The 15,839-nt window shown below is 38.7% G+C and overlaps 1 protein-coding gene across 1 annotated transcript in view; it reads left to right on the top strand.

Moving 5' to 3' along the window:
* The window catches only part of LOC110321973 (contactin-associated protein like 5-2), a 631,889-nt gene that overhangs the window by 384,649 nt on the left and 231,401 nt on the right, over window positions 1-15,839 (top strand). The window contains exon 10 of the mRNA XM_029538684.1: window positions 2,817-2,988. Coding sequence (XP_029394544.1) covers window positions 2,817-2,988 — 172 coding nt within the window. The remainder of the gene's footprint in view (window positions 1-2,816; window positions 2,989-15,839) is intronic.

The raw sequence follows: 15,839 nt of genomic DNA on the forward strand, positions 1-15,839 counted from the left end.
TGAGGTAACTGAATACTAGCATTTTATTATAACATTCACTGAAGAGATAGAAGAAGCACTTTTCTCTCAAACTGAGGACATGAGTTCTATCCTTGGAGCCAGTAGTGAAAAAAGAGAATTGGCTCCATAATTTTGTCATCTGACTTCCATACACACATGAAGGCATGTCATGTCTGCATTTTCTTTGGCTCACACATAATAAAAAAATAATAATAACAGCAATGAAACACACACTGTAGTTACCTAAGGTCTGCCACATAGTAATCATGCACACTACACTGAACTCTATTCCAAACCTTTTAGTCTGTTCTTCCTAAGGAAATGTTTGACAGGCTTAAAACACACACACACACACACACACACACACACACACACACATACACTACACATGCAATATTTGCACATATCCAGAATCCGTATTTAGGGTCTCTTTAGAAGGGAGCTGTGTGGATTTTAGCCTGAGGAATGAGCATAGTCTTTCACCCACAGTCACCATTACAGACTCTGCCATAGGATATACTTATAGCTGGTGATGTGTCTATATGATACATAATAACACTGCTATTTGTTGAAATAAAATAATCTGTAGGTTGGAGATATGACTCAGTCATAAAGCTCATATTGTGCAAACATATGGCTAGATTTGGAGCCCTAGAGCTCTCAGAAAGCCGGACTCTGTAGCTCATGACTGTAATCTTCCTGCCACTTATGCCAGTGAATCAGGGATATACTCTGGCAAACAGAAAACTCACCTTCAGACAAGGTAGAAAGCAGCAACTGCTGTAGTTGTCTTCTAATCTCCATGCATTGGCTGTGGCACTTGCACACCTGTACATCACCACGCAAATAAAATCACAATAATCTGTGCATGGCTGTAGAGATAGTGAGTGTATGGAGAAGATTCAATCTATATTTACTGCAGTTTCATAGGGAAAGGAAATGAATGGGAATAGATGCTGAACGGTGATCTCAACTCCAAGTTGTGTATTCTATATTACATATGGTATTTCATCAGTGAAGAAAGAATGATGGTCAGGAAATTGTTTTCAGGTAAAATGGCCTTGAGGAATCCTGTTACAATAATCTTCAGAAACATCACAGAGACATAATTCCTTTCCTTCCCCCTAGCTAGAATATTGTCAAATTCTGGGTGGGTTATCAGGGTCCTAGACTTAGAACAAAAACATTTATTTGGGATATATATATGTGTTTGTACGAACCCTCCATATGCAGACTGTAGACATAAGGGAGGTGAAAAATGAGCTTCAGGAATAATAGTCAGCTTCCATAAATTCTTTCTAGAGCATCAATTAGAATCTGTAGCATCTCTTCACTTTATAGTGTGACTGTGTGCTATTAACCAGATGCTGGATCTTGAACTTCTGTCTATTAGAGATGTATGACATTAAATCCCCTTTATTTATGGCATATTGCCATGTTTTCAAATTCACATGCCTATATGCTCTGAGCCTATTAAAACCATTGAGATGGCATTTGTAAGAAAACTCATATTCACTTACCTGCTTGGTTTTCACCTGTTTTAATGAGGAATAGGTTGGCTTGGTCACAGGTAATGCTACACTGGTGTAACGCATTTATATTTTTAAAAGAGCATTCTTTAAGAGGTATGGTGTTACCCTTTAATATGTGCTATTACAGTCTATAACTATGTCCACTTAAGCCAATTATTCTCTTAATGCCTGGATTTGCTTTGCACAGCGTGTCGAAAATCCTGCTTAGTTCCTGAGTATAATTTTCTTAGAAGCTAGACCTATTAATGCTCCACAATTAACCAATTGCTCAACTGTTATCCTTACAAAGCATAATTTCCTTAGAAAATGTAGTTCAGAATTACATTATGAATTTAGATGTGTTTTCAGACAGGCAACATTCCCAAGCACTTACCATATATGAATAGTATATGAAGGATCCTGTTCAAAGGAAAAACAAATAGGTTTCCAACAGGAAGGTGTGTGGGTGTGTGTGTGAGTGTGTGTGTGTGTGTGTGTGTGTGTGTGTGTGTGTGTGTGTGTGTTTTGCTGACTCAGTTGGTACAATGCTTACCATGAAAGCATGGGAAACTGAGATTGGATTCCAGTACCCATATAAAATACTGGAAATGGTGCAGAACCTCTTGAGTTTCAATTCTGGCAAGGCTGAGATGAGCAGGCTCCTAAGGCTCACTGATAACCCAGCCTATTCCAGTAAAAAAGCTGCCCAGTGGGTAAGGAGGCAGTGTCCAACAAAGTAAAATGAAAGCAGAGACCCAGAGTTAAGAACTAGCCAGTCTAGAAAAATTGGTGAACCCCTGATTCACAAACTGACCTTATCTTTAAGAATAAAATGGGAATTGGTAGAGAAAGATACCCTGATGTTAATCTATGGCTTCTACATGGATATACATGAAATATTGCATCTTCTACATGCACCCACATAAAACATTGTATTTTCTACATGTACTCACATGAAACACTGCATCTTCTTCATGTACCCATATCTTCAGGCATGTAACACACACACACACACACACACACACACACACACACACACACACACACACAAAGAGAGGGGGGGCAGATAAGGTAAATTTCATATCAATAATATTCCCTTTGGCATTTTTTCCTTTGTATTGACTGAGCATCCACATTTAAAATCATTTTAATACCTCCTCCTGAGCTTGGATTTACAACAAAAGTATTCCCTGCTATGAATAAAAAAATGCCCAAATAATTAGACCTTAAGGTCTTCCATCAATAGGTTGCCAAAACAATGACAGATAATTTCAGTGCTCTTCATGTTTTTTCTCTGTCCCACAGGGTGCCCTGACAATCTCACCGATTCCCAATGCTTAAACCCCATTAAGGCTTTCCAAGGCTGCATGAGGCTCATCTTTATTGATAACCAGCCCAAGGACCTCATTTCAGTTCAGCAAGGTTCCCTGGGGAATTTTAGTGATTTACACATTGATCTGTGTAGCATCAAAGACAGGTAATTATTGTCTTGTCTCCTCTGTTCCCTGACCCCTTCCCATTCTCAGTTATGAATATGAATTTATTTAAGCAAAATTCTAATCCACAGACATTGCCACATTAGATATAATTGAGTTGCCTAATAGAAAATATTTCTGAAAGGATTTCAGGCTCAGAGAAAAACAGGTTAAATTATTTGAGTCTCTCTCCATGTTGACTTGCAGTAAATGAGATATGCAAAGTAAATCAAAATACAAATTTGTGAAAGGATTGAAATTTTATGCACAAACTTTTGATTACATTGAAGTTAAACCACAGAGGAATTACATTCCCTAAACCATTTCATCATTTGCCAGAAGTGGATGTTTTTCCTTTAATATCCAAAGCTTCATTAAAGGGATTGGCTGTGCTCAAGGGAAATGTCCTCAATTGGAGATGGTGAGTCCTAGCTGACACAAACTCCACCTATTGTTTCTTTAGTTCCAAAGAGACTCAGACTAGTGATAATCAGTATTTTTAATCTACAACCCAGAGATTCAGTATGACACTCAGTTTCTAGCTGGATCTCTCTTGGGATTTGATTCTGCTTATGGTAAAAGTTTCTAGATTGAATGTCAGAAAACCAAAGAGAATGGATACTGAATTTCAGCAGTATTTTGCCAGGTGCCTTCTGTAGCACATACCTGGTTTTCCCCTTTAACTCTTAAATTCTTCTACCCCTCTTAAGATATCAATTAGCCAGTGGGTTAAAAGGATTTAAGTGCAAACCTATGTGTTGGTGTTAGAGGTCCTTGTCTAAAATAATTAGCCATTGCTATAAATTGAAATCATCCCTTATTTGTGAAATATGTGTTACTAGTAAGGTCCCATGATGCCAGTAGTTAGTACCACTGTAAGAATGAGGAATGAGATGAAGGAGCTAGCATCTTGAAGGATGAGCCAAAATCATGTTTGACTAAGGTAAGAGTAAACAGAAGCTGGTAGTGGCACAGAATGACTAGGAATCAGAACATGTTTTGTGATACCAAGTTCAAGTACTTTGACTTTGTATTTAAAATCTCTAGCACTGGGAAGCATTTTATAACTAACTGTATACAATAGTATTCTTAGCAACATGTTTCCAGATAAGCAAGATGACTTGTCATGTAATCCTCCATGTCTTAGATTCAGTGGACTTGCTATAGTTCAGCTCATAGGTCATTCAGGGAAGTCACATGAGTTCCACATAGCTGGGAATGTGGACCAAGAATCATTACAAAGAAGGCCTTTGTGCTGGCAGATTTTGGTTTCATATTCTCTATGAGAATTGAGAAGGAATACCATGAGATTTAACTAGAAACATGAATTAAGAAAAATGTCATGACATCTAGGGGAGTTCAAGTGCTGAGTGTCTGAGTCTAGGAAGAAATAGTGAAAAGCATCAGGTAACTTTACTGGAGAACCTGGGAGATCTGCCATGCAGAACATGGTCTCTGTTAATGCTGGAAATAATGACAATAATTAGATGAAACATTAACACCACACATTTCTGATACTATTACACATGTAAGTACCAACACATCACTCTGTATTCTTCATTCTTTCCCACCCCCCCTCTTTTTTTTCCATTTGGCCATGTGTGCTTCATTAAAATGTGCTTATTTAGAGGTCTCAAAATCAAAGCAATTACAGGAATATACTATAATATACTATATACTATAAATATAGGAATTATACTACCTCAAGTAGTATGCTGTATTCCTGGCAATAAAGAAACTTCCAAAATCATCATCTGGTGCAGCATTAGAAGTATTACAGATCAATACAGGGACATTTGGCAATTCGGTTATCTTTGATATCTTAATATACAATCAAGGAAACTCACATTATTTTTGATAACATGAAAGTTACTGCCATCTACCTTGCATCATTACTTTTGTGTAGTTGCAGTCTTGAGTGATTACATACAATTGTGTTTGGTTTACTTGTTTAATGAGAAATAAGATTCCTTTCATGGGTAACTGCTATGTTTCACTTGAATTGCAGCTACTTTCACAAACAAAAAGGAAACCTGTGTCCAAAGCTTTCATTGCTCTCCCTCTGATCTAATTTACATTTGTGTGAAATCTGGGAAGAAAGGTGAGAGGTTACAAAGGCAGTGTTGCAGAAGTTTTTGTTGTTGTTGTTTTGTTTGGTTTTCCTTCAATTTTTGTAATAAAAATAGATGTCATAATGAAAGTGAATATACGAGTAAACTATTAGCAATAGAAGCAAGGAAGGGAAATCTTGTGGTATAGATGCATAAAATAAAGAGGCAATTGGTCAGTGGTCAGGCACAGAGAGAAAAGCCTCAGTGTTTGGCAAGCAGTCACAGGGGGTCTCCGGATCTCCCTAGCCAACTCAGACAGGGAGTTCCAGTTTATGGGAAACTCCTGCATTGTTCCATGTTTAATATGTTAATCAGTGTGAATGTTTTAGCCTGCTGGTAAGAACCTGCCTGCTAGGGACATCAGGGGATAACTCTGGCTGTGGTTTCCCTACCTATGTACCTTCCTGGCTAACAGGAGGACTGAGTCTCCTCTTGGACAGCAGATACTAAGACCTCTATCCTTGTTTTCTATGTGCTTTTTCTCCTTCACAGGGACAGGGGGCTGACCTACACATTCTGGCTTTTCTTTCATAATCTTTTGTTTGTTTGTTCGTTTCCAACTATGCCTGGGAGGAGACTCGGATATTGAAGGCCATGCAATTCTTTCTGTAGTAGGATATTTTATTTATTTATATTGAAAATGCTATTCCCTTACCCACTTTCCCTTCTGCAACTCCCCATCCCATCCTCCCCTTACCCTGCATCAATGAGGATGCTCCCACACCCACTCACCCACTCCTGCCTCACTGCCCTAGCATTCCTCTACACTGGGACATCAAGCCTTCACAGGACCAAGGGCCTTCCCTCCCATTGATGCCAGATGAGGCACCTTCAGCTACTTCAGTCCTTCTCCTAACTCTTCCATTGGGGTCCCTGTTCTCACACTGCAAGCATTCACATTTATACTGGTCAGGATATGGCAGAGCCTCTCAGGAGACAGTTGTATCAGGCTCCTGTCAGCAAGCACTTCTTGGCAGCCCCAGTAGTGTCTGGGTTTCAAGTCTGCTTGTAGGATGGATCCCCAGGTGGGGCTGTCTCTGGATGCCCTTTCATTCAGTCTCTGCTCTACTCTTTGTCCCCGCATTTCCTTTAGACAGGAGCAATTCTGGGTTAAAATTTTTGAGATGAATGGGTGACCCTATTCCTCAACTTGGGTGCCATGCCTAATCTCTGGATATGGTATTGACAGGTTCTCCTCCCCTTTGTGGGGTATTTCAGCTAACATCATCCCCATGGGGGTCCTGGGAGGCTCTTGCTTTCCTGGCATCTGGAACTTTCTGGTTGCCACTCCCAGTTCCCCATTCCCTACTGCTACACAACTCTGTTCAATTTCCTGACCCTCTGTACATACCTTCCCTCTTCTCCCATACCTGATTCTTCCCCTATTTTCCCCTCCCCCACTTCTCTTCCTCCCAAGTCCCCCCCCACCGTTTACTTCCCTATGTTACTTTGTTTCCCCTTCTGAGCAGGACTGAAGCATCCAGTCTTTGGTCTTCCTTTCTCTTGAGCTTCATGTGGTCTGTGAGTTATATCATGGGTATTCCATGCTGTTTGCCTAATATCCACTTACCAGTGAGTACATACCATATGTGTTCTTCTGTTACTGAGTTTCCTCACTCAGTATATTTTCTAAATCCATCCATGTGCCTGCAAATTTCTTGAAGTCATTGTTGTTAATAGCTGACTAGTATTCCGTTGTGTAAATGTACCACATTTTCTGTATCCATTCCTCTTTTGAGAGACATCTGGATTCTTTCCAGCTCCTGGATATAAATATGACTGTGATTAACATAGTGAAGCATGTGTTCTTATTACACGTTGGGACATCTTCTGAGTATATGTCCAGGAGTAGTACAGCTGGGTCCTCAGGTACTACTATGTCCAATATTTTGAGGAATTGCCAGACTGATTTCCAAAGTAGTTGTACCCACTTGCAATCCTACCAGCAATTAGGAAGGAAGTAACAGGACGGAATGATTCTCTTAAGACACCATTCATTCTTAAACCATGAACACATTTTCTTAAATGTGCATTTGTTACTGTAATACAAATGAACCTGGCAGATTTCAATCATGAGTTTTGGGGTTTATATGTGTATGTGCCCATATGTGAGTGGATACACAGATATGAGTGTGTTCTGGAGGCCAAAGGTTCACAACTTTGGTCTTTCTCAGTCTTTTTCCCCTCTATTTTTGAGCAGGTTCTCTCATTGAACCTGGGCCTATCTGTTTATCTGCTGTAGAGAGCTTTCCTAGCATATGTGAAGATCCCAGAATACCCCCAGTTCTGTCTGAAAAAGCTAAAACTGTACCCAAACCCCTCCCATCCTTAAACCCCATCTTATAATTCACACAGCACTTTTACTATTTGACTGGGTATACTTTAGTGCCCAGGGAGAATCGATACTTTTACTCAGCATTTTGGGAAAGAGTTCTTGGTGTCAAATATTGCATTATGTTGGGAGCAGGTGCTTTGCCATAAGTCATAATTTGAGTACTTCTGACATTAATAGCATTTGCTCTCAGTGATTGCAGATGATCCACACATGAAGTTTACATAAGTAAATAGTATTCTCTGGTGTTGGAAATCATATTTATTGAAAATGGAGAATAAATTTGATATCCATCTACAACCCTTCATACCAGAATTCTGAGAGAAGGGGTATTTGAGAGTGGGAAAATAAATGACTTGAAATCAAATCATGATTCCAAGCTGACAGCCTGTTTAGCTTGAGACAGCTAGACTGCTTTCAGATTTCTCTCTCTCTCTCTCTCTCTCTCTCTCTCTCTCTCTCTCTCTCTCTCTCTCTCTCTGTGTGTGTGTGTGTGTGTGTACTAAATCAGCATTATTAGTAAGTAGACAAATGGNTTTCTCTCTCTCTCTCTCTCTCTCTCTCTCTCTCTCTCTCTCTCTCTCTCTCTCTCTCTCTCCAGACAACTTTCTGCTTGAGATAGATTTCTCTTTCTAAAAACTGTCTGGATAGCTAATTTTTTGTAGATGAAAAATCCATTCTTTCATTTTACATATTAATCTAGTATTTTCCCCAGGTTCCCTTTTGATTATTCCATGAATCAATATCCCATGACCCCAGCCTGGAAATCCACACTAACATTACCATTCTAACCATGCCAATGTCTAAACTAGTCTGTCGCAGGCTGACCTTGTAATCATAAACAAACAAATACAAACAAACAACACAAACCTTATCTAGGTGAGATTTTTGCCTTATGATCACTACATCCTAAGCCTCTTTTTATCTCTTTCTTTAGTATCTTTCTGACAAATTGGATTATAATGCAGCTTGTTCTGTTCCTTTTCATCTATACAATTCATATTGCATCCTTATATTACATAGTTGAGAAATTATTTATTTTCAAACTCATGTGTTCAGCATCTTTCCCATAATTTTAAGGGCTTTACTTAATGTCACAACATTCTACAATTTTGATGAGATATAGATCCAACCTCACATCTCAGACTTGTGCTGTATCTTTTTAATCATATATTCATTCACTTTTGCTGAGATGGCATTTCTCCAAGGAAGAACATGAAAATATGTACACTATTATAAAAACAAGTCTTATGCCCATAGTAACCATCAACACACATGGAAGCCCATTCCATGCTGGCTCTGTTCCAACGGCAGGAAACCATGTTATACTATCTCTAATACAGAGAAGCCAGATATGGCACAAGTGGTGTTCAGTGCTCCTTATTTTGTTTATCAAGACATTCATAAAATTAGAAAAGAAAGCTACAATAATGTATCTAAGCAATATAATCTGTAAATAATACAGCAAAAGGAAGCAAAGGACCACAATATCCTTATTATAGTTTTGTGCTTTAAGAAAAAAAAAAATGGAATGTGTCTGCCATGGAAGGTGTGTGTAGAGAGAAGGCAGCTCAAAAGAAGATACAGTGTGGTATTGGGAAGTTGCAGGATGTGAATGCTCTCCCTGTAATCAGACTGTAGAGGGCACTGTAGGAATCCAAGCAGTTCCTGGATGCCAGATTGGCAGCTGTGAATTTGGCTCTGTCTGCCTGGAAGAATGATACAAGCAGTGGCCCTGAGGGTGCTAACAGGTTTGCGCCCATGTCAGCTCTTATTAGAAAGTGAAATTACTGAAAAATACCAATTTCTCTTTGGCCCCCAAACCAAGAGTAGAATTGGATATACTCCCCCCCCCCCATTTTTTATCAAAAGTAACTGGCAATGACTAAAAAGGAAAAAAGAATCTCTTTCTTTCTTTCTTTCTTTCTTTCTTTCTTTCTTTCTTTCTTTCTTTCTTTCTTTCTTTCTTTCTTTCTTTCTTGGCTACGTCTAACTCTACCATTTTATGCCCTGAAATGCTGCCTGTGACTTCTGCCAAATGTGGTCTATCATCCGATGCATGTGTGTGTGTGTGTGTGTGTGTGTGTGTGTGTGTGTGTGTGTGTGTGTTCACACTAACATGCAGGTATCCATGCACATGTATGTGTATATATTTATAGGTCCAAGGTCAATACCAACTTTCTCCCTCAGTTGTTTTTCTTCCTTTCCTTCTTGAGACAGGATCTCTTATTAAAATTATTTATAGCTTACTGGTTTATTATACTTACTTATTTATAGCTACACTGTCTGCCTAGGATGCCCCAGGGATCTTAAGACCTCTTCTTCAGTGATAAGATAATAGATTCATGCCATCATGTCCAACTTTTCCATGAGTTCTGAGGATTTAAATCCAGCTCCTTATGGTTGCATAACAAGCACTTAACTGGCAAATCCATATCCCTAGTCCCTTAAATATCATTATAAAGGATGAAAAATAGTGGTAAAGGAATAAAGAGATGTGGGGTTACTGTTCTTTGAATTAAAAAAAAAAAAAACTTTGTTTCTGTATTTCAATCCAAGTAGGAACATTTAAATATAGGAGAATAAAACAATAAGACAGATTCCATGCTAGAGACTATTTTCTAATAATTATCTGGCTTAAACATTTGGGGTTCTATATTAAAACATAAACAAAACTTTTCTCATTTTACAAGGGAAGGAGTTGACATTGATAGGTATTTAATAGCTTTTTCAACTTACACAGAAGAAAGTATTTTCATTAGAAACTTTGAACTTTTAAAATAATGTTTTTCCTTGAAAGTTAAGCCATACCCTGAATGGATCTTTTGAATATAGGAATATAGGATAGTATCTGTGCAAAGCTACACTGTGCCAGGAACAATGATGATGACAGAAGGCTGTGTCATATTGAAACATGCCTAGATGAGAGTACTGAGACGGTCTGACCCAATAACAGGCTTCAAACTGACAGTTCAGGAAACTAGGCCTCCATCTCTGTTTCCAAGAACTGGGCAAGTCCAGGCGAGTCAGTTACTAGAAAACCTCCGGGCCTTGGGCAGCAAATCAGAAACTGACCCTCCATCAAGAGCTGCTCCACCACCTGGCCTGAAGCAAGGACAATGGTTCAGCAACAGTTTTTAGCCCCACTCCCTACTGCCTAGCAATGATTCTAGAATGTCCCAATTTGAGAGCCAACCAATTAAGATAAAGGTCACCTAATCCTCCATGGAATTCCCCTAATGTGCTTTAAATTGGACCTGCAAATTCACTTGGGTGTCTCCATCTTGGTAAATGGAAGACCTCACTCAGCATGCTGGACTTCTACAGAATAAAATGTTCTTTGCTTTTGCAAACTATTTGAGTTCAGGGTATCGTTCTTTGGTGAATCATGGATCCTTACATAGAGATCTAAAGATCAGAGGATCTAAACAAAAACCTTCTTCATAATAGAGATCTTGAAATAATGGTAGCCCATTCTCAGGAAACTCATCAAACAGGAAGGTAGAAAAGGATCAGTTTCACACTTCTGTGTTCCTATACATCTAAGGGCAAATAGATCAGAATAACTCTCCTTTTGGTGTAAATGGAAACTGTTCCTCACAGGATCATGTGTTTGAACACTGGGTACCCTTATATTTAGAAAGCTCCTGTGATTTTTCTTTTAAAGAAGGTAAAGAGTAGCTGAAGGATGTGGATCACTGGGAGTGGCCCATCAAGTTCCATAGCCAAGCCTACCTTCTGTTCACTTTATATCTGCTATGGTTACCATGTATCTAGCTGGTCTCCACTTTCTGCTGTCAGTCACTTTCTACCAGCTGTCATGTTTTCACTGCCATGATAAAATCCATCCTCTTGAACTGTAAACCAGATAACCCTTTTCTTTCTTATGTAGCTTTCATCAGGTGTTTTATCAGCAACTGGGACAGTAATCAATACAAAGCACATGGAGTTGATAGAGTTATAATGCAATGTTTGCTTTGAAGACCCAAGTATGATCGATATAGACTACACACATTGGAATGTTTTGTGACAATGGGAGTGTTCTTTTTATACTGAAGTGATTACAGTCATTAGTGATGATTAGAAGCTTGAATTATGATTATTGAAAGTAGAAACTGATTTTTAAAATGTATTCAATTTTAATAAATTTAAATTTTGATGACATCCGAATTAGAAACTCTAGAACTAACCTTAATTTGATCTCAGGTAGAACTCAAAGCCTTTTTAATATTTTTCAATTTTATAAAGATGAGAAAACATATTGCCTGTCCCCCCCAAAAATTGGGTCCCAGTAAAATCATAATTTTCAGAATCATCTTGTGCGCTGTGAATCTTGTATGTCACAGCAATGTTTTGAGAGATTTCTTTGCACAGATCATAATCCTGGCACAAGGTACTCCTCTAAATCCACTAATGGTGAATTTTAAGACTTGTATGTTGTGAGTCTTCTTGGTTGGTGAGTTTCAAGGTAAAGATCACATATAGGGTCTCTGTAAAAAGCTTGCTGACTTCCGCTAATGCTGCTACTGCTGCTGTTGTTGTTGTTGTTGTTGCTGCTGCTAGTATCTGTGTGTGTGTGTATGTGTGTGTGTGTGTTTGTGTGTGTGTGTATGTGTTTGTGTGTGTGTTTGTAGTCCAGAGTTTGACCTATGTCTTTCCCCCATCACTTTTACTTTACTTTCCAAGACAGTGTTTATTACTGAATATGTAGTACTTTAAATAATCTAGGTTAGATGGCCATAAAGCCACAACAATCCTCCTTTTCTACCTTCTAGCCACAGTATCACAATGAGTGATGCCTCATTCAGTTGATTCTTTGAATGATTACTGGAGATCTTCATGTTAGATTTTGCTCATTGAATCATTTCCTTATCCCCTCACCTGGGTTTTTCTACTAGCACAAATGAAAGTTTTGCATGCCTAATTATAGTTAGTAACCAACCACATACTTCAATGCTATACATAAAGTAATCCTAAAATTTTGTCCCAATATTAAATCCATATTCTGGAATGTTTAAAAATTATTGAAAAATCTTTTTAAAGTATATAATTTGATAACCCAGAATCCTGGACATTCAGATTAAGTTCCTCTGGAATGCTGGTTTTGTGTAGTGTCAAACAACCTGGTGGGTCTGTGGGTCATTTAGAAATTTTGAGTCAGAAGAAAAAACATATTTGTCTATTGGACACATCATAATATTAACTCACCCAAAATTCCTTCCCTAGATATCAGGAAGGCAGACTCCCATTTCTGTCAGTGTGAACCATGATCTATTAAAAAATGTTTCTTTATTAAAATAAGTTTGAGAAATATCAAAATAACAAAGATTAAATGATTTATTTTTGCTGTAGGATCTCTCTCTCTCTCTCTCGTGTGTGTGTTATTCAAGTGTATATTTCATATGCTTATAAATTATGAGAGGGGTAGTCATTGGAAAGAAGCCTACAATTTCACAAATATACATGATTACTATAATGGTTAATATTGATTCATTTTATTTTAATGTATTTTTATTTCATGTACTTCAGAGTTCTGCCTATACTGTACATACTATATGTGTCTATGTAAGGGTATCAGATCCTCTGGAACTGGAGTTACAGACAGGTGTGAGCTGCCATGTCAGTGCTAGGAACTGAACCTTGTTGCTCTGTAAGAACAGTTGGTATTCTTAATTGATGAGCTATCTCTCTAGCCCTAATATTTACTTTTTTCTTTTCTTTTCCAATTTTTATTAGGTATTTACTTCATTTACATTTTAAATGCTATCCTCAAAGTCCCCTATAGCCTCCCCCCACTGCTCCCCTATGCACTCACTCCCCCTTCTTGGTGTTGGTGTTCCCCTGTACAAGGGAATATAAAGTCTGCAAGACCAGGGGGCCTCTCTTCCCAATGATGGCTGAGTAGGCCATCTTCTGCTACATATGCATCTAGAGACACAAGCACTGGGAGTGCTGGTTAGTTCATATTGTTGTTCCACCTATAGGGTTGCAGCCCCCTTCAGTTCCTTGGGTACTTTCTGTAGCTCCTCCATTGGGGGCCCTGTGTTCCATCCAATAGCTGACTGTGAGCATCCATTTCTATGTTTGCCAAGCACTGGCATAGCCTCACAAGAGACAGCTATATCAGGGTCCTTTCAGCAAAATCTTGCTGGTGTTTGCAATAGTGTCTGTGTTTGGTGGCTGATTATGGGATGGACCCTGGGTGGGGCAGTTTTGTTCCCAATTCTAAGAAGGGGTGAGGTGTCCACATTTTGGTCTTCCTTCTTCTTGAGTTTCATGTGTTTTNCAAATTGTATCTTAGGTATTCTAAGTTTCAGGGCTAATATCCATTTATCAGTGAGTGCATATTATGTGAGTACATTTGTGATTATGTTACCTCACTCAGGATTATACCCTCCAGATCCATCCATTTGCTGAGGAATTTCATAAATTCATTGTTTTTAACAACTGAGTAGTATTCCATTGTGTAAATGTACCACATTTTCTGTATCCATTCCTCTGTTGAGGGACATCTTGGTTCTTTCCAGCTTCTGGCTATTATAAATAAGGCTGCTATGAACATAGTGGAACATGTGTTCTTATTACCAGTTGGAACATCTTCTGGGTATAGGCCAGGAGAGGTATTGCTGGATTCTCCGGTAGTACTATGTCCAATTTTCTGAGACTGATTTCCAGAGTGGTTTTACAATATTGCTGTTCCACCAACAATGGAGGAGTGGTACTCTTTCTCCACATCCTCTCAAGCATCCACTGTCATCTGAAATTTTAATCTTAGCATTCTGACTGGTGTGAAGTAGAATCTCAAGGTCGTTTTGATTTGCATTTCCCTGATGATTAAGGATGTTGAACATTTTTTGAGGTGTTTCTCAGCCATTCGATATTCCTCAGTTGAGAATTCTTTGTTTAGTTCTGTGCCCCATTTTTAATGGGGTTATTTGGTTTTCTGGAGTCCATCTTCTTGAGTTCTTTATATATAATGGATATTAGTCCCCTATCTGATTTAGGATTGGTAAAGATCCTTTCTCAATCTGTTGGTGGCCTTTTTGTATTATTAACAGTGTCTTGCCTTACAGAAGCTTTTCAGTTTTATGAGGTCCCATTTGTCAATTCTTGATCCTACAACACAAGCCTTTACAGTTCTATTAAGGAATTTTTCCCCTGTGCCCATATCTTCGATGCTTTTCCCCTCTGCTTCTATACTGTAGATGCTGTTATGACTTCCTGCCTTAACCTGTTGCCCCCTGCAATCGTGAATTGTCCCCCCAAAGTGAGCCAAAGCAAACCTTCCTCTCTTAACCAGATTTGTCAAGTGATTTGTAAGACCAGTGTTTGGAAAGAAGTGACTAATACAACCATGTAGCACTTCTCTAGCTGAAACTGTTTCTTGACGTGTTTTTCTTCTTTAGAGTTTATAAATCTTCATAAACACCAGGCACCTTTGGAATTCACAGTTGTCACAAAGGTTGCACTTTATGCAAGGAAATTGTGGGGCTGTAGGTAGATACTGGCATCCCTGTCCTCTTATCTGCAAAACTGATTCTTCTGTTCTCTGCTCTTTTCTTACATGTTTCTCCTTCCAGTGTTGAAGAACTTGGGATTATTATATATTCATTTGGGGGATCACAGTTATATACTGGGCTTCTAATCTCTTAAATCCCCAAGTGACTCTTGAGTTCTAAACCTCATTTTTTATACATAGTGATACTGTCTTGCAAGGTTGTTTTATTGATCTGTTAGAATAATTCCTAATATAGCCTTTACTATATGAAGTTGAACACATGACAGAAACTGTGACTTTGTTTTACATATGAAATAGAAGAAAGCTAAATCTATTTTCTCTACATCTGAGAACCTGGAGGAAACCACTACCAGAAGTTTTTATATTAACCTCATTCAGGTGTCCAGATAATGGTGATAATAAACTTGATACAGATTCCAGCCAGTGTTTGCACTCCAGGGGAAAAGAAGAAAGGTTGGTGAATGAGATAGTCAGTTGAGGAATGAGGTTTCCTCAGAAGGGACAGGAAGGATGAGGTACAAGTTAAGTTTCTTTTCTTTTATTTTTAATATATTTATTTACATTCCAGTCTTTGGCCCCCCCTCCCACAGTTCCTCTGCCCATTCCTCCTACCCATTGCCTCCAAAAGGGTGCTCCTCCCCATCAGGCCTCCCCCTTCCCTAGGGCCTCAAGTCTCTAGAGGATTAAGCACATCTACCAGTCTGTATATGCTCCTGGTTGGTGGCTCAGTCTTTGGGAGCTCCCTGGTGTCTGATTTAGTTGAGCCTGCTGGTCTTCTTTTTATATTTTTTAATTATTATTATTTTCTTTATTTACATTTCAAATGCTATCCTGAAAGTTCCCTATACCCCCCCACACCCCTGCTCCCCTACCCACCCACTCCCACTACTT

This window comes from Mus pahari, chromosome 5 (genome assembly GCF_900095145.1).
Source record: "Mus pahari chromosome 5, PAHARI_EIJ_v1.1, whole genome shotgun sequence".
NCBI classification, from domain to species: domain Eukaryota; kingdom Metazoa; phylum Chordata; class Mammalia; order Rodentia; family Muridae; genus Mus; species Mus pahari.